The 5,000-nt window shown below is 49.2% G+C and overlaps 1 protein-coding gene across 1 annotated transcript in view; it reads right to left on the bottom strand.

Annotated features, from left to right (window-relative positions):
- rhbdl1 (rhomboid, veinlet-like 1) overlaps positions 1–5,000 on the bottom strand; it is a gene marked incomplete at both ends in the record, with an annotated part of 40,124 nt that overhangs the window by 16,727 nt on the left and 18,397 nt on the right. Inside the window, 3 exons of the mRNA XM_083687077.1 lie at positions 974–1,086; positions 1,456–1,604; positions 2,948–3,172. Of these exons, the coding sequence (XP_083543203.1) occupies positions 974–1,086; positions 1,456–1,604; positions 2,948–3,172 (487 nt within the window). The remainder of the gene's footprint in view (positions 1–973; positions 1,087–1,455; positions 1,605–2,947; positions 3,173–5,000) is intronic.

Below are 5,000 nucleotides of genomic sequence, written 5' to 3'. Positions count from 1 at the left end.
AACAGTCGAATAACGTTTAAACCATCTAACCATCTGGAGAATACAGGAACTCGTGGATCATGAAGGAATTGGGGTGTTCAGAAGCCTGAATAAATGAAGATAATGCGACAAGGCATATGACATTTTACAGGTCTCCCTAACTGAATGAATTTGCCTCAATTCAGATTAGACAAGTGCCTCTGACAGTAATCAAATAATGAAAGGCAAGTGATTTACGACAGGTGGGACAGAGTCACGCAGAGCGACTCAGAGAGAGAGCGGGAGGGAGACAAGGGTTTCACGTCGTTACACATTGATGTTGTTGGGGTGTCGGCTGTCACTGTAGGGGTGGAAGACAGCAACACGGCAGCAAAACCAACAACACACAATCCAGATTGCACCTTCCAGAAACTGCAGGGCCGGGCTCGTTGGAACGGAATCAAGAAAGGTACCAAACATGTGTTTCATACAATTCTTCGTTCCATTCCATGCATTACGATGAGCCCGTCCTCCGATTTCCACCTCCACCAGACTCCCCTGGTCTCCGTGCTGCCTTTCAGGAGGAGGAGGAGGGGAGTAACTGCGGGCCCTTGCCGGAGACGACCCCTCGCTCTCAAAACGTCAACCTAATCCATTTGTGTGGAGGTAATGGTGTGTGGGTGAATTATTTTGCTATAATGACTGGGCTTTTGGGGCCTTAATGCCCTGCACCACAAAAAAGCAGCATGATGGCGTCTGTGTTAATAGACTATTTCTAAGGACAAAATGGTACCAACCAGGCACCACCCCAGCCATATAGACTCACGCTGTCCTCCCTGTTACAGTCTATTGTTTAGCTTCTACAATTTCTATATCTATGTCTAACACAGTTCTACTCACCTGCCACCACCCCAGCCATGTAGAGCATACTGGTGGATAGTCCCTATCAGCTCTATTGATTCTATTCTTCAGAATCTATAAACTGTATATCTATGTCTAACACAGTGGTACTCACCAGCCACCACCCCAGCCATGTAGAGGAGGCTGATGCGTAGGATGCCGTGGACCATCTCCAAGGGAACGCCGATCATCAGTTGGAGGAGAGCGTTGAAACCCAGCTGCTCCAAACTGTCAACAACATGGACGACAACAACAACAACAACAACAACAACAACAACACTGGGTTAAAGCCGCAGTCCGTAATTCTCATTTCCAGTCAAAAGTGCAGCCCTAAAGTAAAAGATAAAGAGGGTGGACACACACGCCTTCGCGCCACCGCCAGCGCCCCCGACAGCATTAGCCAGCGTTAAAATATAGCCTCATGAATAATACATCATGGTTCAATCAGACCATGAATCATGGTCTTGGTATCTATAGTAATGATCTACAGCGCTGTCATCTATCAATCCTGTTCACGTCATTACCTGTCAACGACTGATCAATCGTGTGTGTGTGTGTGTGTGTGTGTGTGTGCGTGCGCGTGTGCGTGAGTCTTACCCAACATGCATGAACATGTAGCTGAAGAAGCGCCAGACCTGGGCACGGTGGCCTGGGTGGTACACCAGAGGGCTCTTCATGAAGTCAGGCTGGTACGTCTGCAGCACCCACTTATTCAGCATGATGCCGTAACACATGAACACGATGATCTGGACGGAGGGGGAGGACACACACACACACACACACACACACGCATGCACGCAGAGGCACGCACACACACACACACACACACACACACACACACACACACACACACACACACACACACACACACAGTTTACACCCACGTCTGTTCCTTCTGACACAGCCATTACCCTCCAACAGTACAGATTGCCATTACGAGAGCCAAGAAATTGCGCTGCCAAAACTAACTGTGCTTCAGTTTACAAATGCTACTACGATATTGTTTTCTTTTACTCCCTCATGCCACAGTTGAAGACTCTTACATCGACTCAGATAGACAGGCAGTCAGTGCACATACATACAGACACAGACACAGACACAGACACACACACACACACACACACACACACATACACACATACACATACAGACACACACACAGACACAGACACAGACACAGACACAGACACAGACACAGACACACGCACGCACACACACACACACAGTCCTATTCCATTAAGCTGCTTTCATAGATCAATTAATCTTCATCTTTATTAATGTAGCTGAAAGCTAACAGCCATTATCACATCCTCTCGTCATTACAGAACCTTCACCGCCCTTCTCAGGCCGTTAGGAGCACTTATTGGGCCTTTCTTCACAATAACATGTAGAGTTATGTATTCCAGTAAGGTGACCTAGCTTTGTATTAAATCAGCACTGCACTTTCCAATGAATTGCAATGAATGAATTAAAGTGAAAAGTGGCCAGACATTTTATACGACCAGTGGCTTAGCCATAGCCTAAACCCCTGAACCTGTCCTTCAGGGCTGCAGTGGCTGGTGGATGTCTGTGTGTGTGTGTGTGTGTGTGTGTGTGTGTGTGTGTGTGTGTGTGTGTGTGTGTGTGTGTGTGTGTATGTGTGTGTGTGTGTGTGTGAGTGTGTGTGTATGCATGATGCATGTGTGCGTGCGTGCGTGCGTTTGTATGTGGGTGAGTATAATTGGACAATCAATTTCTTTAAATGAAAGCATGAAAGTGTACAGACAGAATAGTGTTGGAGGACTGTAGTTGAAGAGTGTGTTTGTGCGTGTGTGTGTGTGTATGTATGTATGTGTGTGTATGTATGTCTGTGTGTGTGTTTGTGTGTGTGTGTGTGTGTGTGTGTGTGTGTGTGTGTGTGTGTGTGTGCAGTTCCATGGCTGAGGTTGGCCCGAGGTACACATCTACAATCATCTGGCCCTCAACAATCATCTGGCCCAGCTAACCCTGTACTTCTTGAAAGTGTGTATGTGTGTGTGTGTGTGTGTGTGTGTGTGTGTGCTATTATTATTCATATCACGTGTTGTATATTATATACAGTATATTTCACCTGTACGATGGTGATGATGGCCATGAAGACGGGCGGGGGACAGAGGCGGTTCTGGTGGAAGTACCAGCGCCGGTCCGTCTCACACGGCAGGATCTCATAGGCCACGTAGCGCACAAAGCGCTTGTACACGCCCAGGCCCGTCTCATCCAATAGGATCTCTCGCTGCAGCGTGCGGCGGCCATTTGCAATGGCTCGGCGGAAACTGCTGGAGCGCTTGCTGCTCATCTGGGGGAGGAGAGGAGAAGGAGGGAGGGAAGGAGGGAGGGGAGATGGAGAGATGAAAGAGAGAAAAAGATTTAGGTTTAATATATCCTTTGAACCTGACAGACAGAATAAAGATATAATTGGATTGCTAATCTGCACTGGCATGTTAAGTGGCATAATGATCTGGTTCTAAAGGACGAAACCAACCCATTCGAGATCAGAGCCTCAGATCAGAGCCTCCTGAATCAACCTGTTGAACACACCCAGACTCTGAGAGAGAGAGAGAGGGGGAGAGAGAGAGAGAGAGAGAGAGAGAGAGAGAGAGAGAGAGAGAGAGAGAGAGAGAGAGAGAGAGAGAGTAGACTCTCTAAATCACCTGTTGAATGCACCCAGACCCTGAAAGGGTCAACGTAGAACCCTAGGCTCTCAAACTGCCAACTGCACTCTACTTCAAACAAAGAGCATCATCTCCCTTCTACCAGCTTCTAAAGAGAGAGAGTGCAAGAGAGAGAGCGAGCAAGAGAGAGAGAGGGAGACAGAGACAGAGACAGAGACAGAGACAGAGACAGAGAGCGAGTGAGGGAGAGAGAGATCAGACATGAGTCACCTTGAAGTGTTTTCCGTGTTCTAAAAGCAGCGGAGGAGGATATTTTAGCGGTGTCCTGACAGGTACAATCGCTTCCTTTATTCAACCGAAATAATACTGCTGTATTTCTGCCTTCCATGGCTTTGCTGAGTGGAACCGGTTTCCGTTTGAGCTAGGGGGCTGAGGGGTGGGTGGTGGTGGAGGGGGGGGGGGGGTGGTGACAGGCCTATTGTTATCATGGAGACTGCAGTCTGCTTCGTGACCAGGAACGAATGACATGCCAACATTGGCTAGCATGACTGGCTACACGCCGTGGGCTAGCATGACAGAGCACACGCTGGGGGCTAGCATGACACGGTACACGCCGTGGACTAGCATGACTGGCTACATGAAACACACCTGACACTGCCTTGAGTAGGAGCTCAGGAAATAAACCCTAGTCAGAGCCATTAACTTTATGAAACACACACCTTACAGGTAAAACTCCAGTCAGCCACCACCCTGACAAATGAAACACGTAACAGTTCCCACAGAGGCAAACCAGCGGAGGCTGGTGGAGGTAGTGTTTGTTTCATACCATTCGTCATTCCATTCCATCCATTACAATGAGACTGCCCTCCGATTTCTGCCTCCACCAGCCTCCCCTCCCCTGCTGATGTGTGTGTGTGTCCATGAGCTATACTGCAGCTCTCGTGGTCCCCACAGACCCAGGCCCCACCAGCTACAGCAGACAGACCAGCCGCACAGTAACTCATTAGATGCTGCCTCTGCTCAGCCTCATTACATCTGCACGCTGCAGGGAACACAAGAACACAGGCTAATGAAAGAAAACAAACCAGGAAACTATAAATGTATAAATGAAAGAAACAAACTATGAAACAAATAAAACAATACACAAACAAATAGGGAACAAATGGGTTCTCGTGGCAGGATATTAAAGAAAGGAAGAAACGTTTATAGAATAACCCGAAAATAGTGCGGAGGGGTTCTGTGATGGAGAAGTTAGTAGAGGCGTGTTTTAGGTAATTACGATGCTGGGGGGGAAGAGAGGGAGGGCGGGGGGGGAAGAGAGGGAGGGCGGGAGGGGAAGAGGGAGGGCGGGGGGGAAGAGAGGGAGGGCGGGGGGGAAGAGAGGGAGGGCGGGGGGGAAGAGGGAGGGGGTGGGGCGTTGGACAATGCTAGTGAGGGGCTGTAGCAAGCGATAACCAGCCCCCCCCCCCCCCCCACCCCCCCGATCCCCCATACCCCCCCGCGGCCGCAGCA

The sequence above is a fragment of the Argentina silus genome (genome assembly GCF_951799395.1).
Source record: "Argentina silus genome assembly, chromosome: 16".
NCBI lineage: Eukaryota > Metazoa > Chordata > Actinopteri > Argentiniformes > Argentinidae > Argentina > Argentina silus.
The sequence above is the reverse complement of the archived record's forward strand: the minus strand, read 5'-3'. Positions and strand labels throughout refer to the sequence as shown.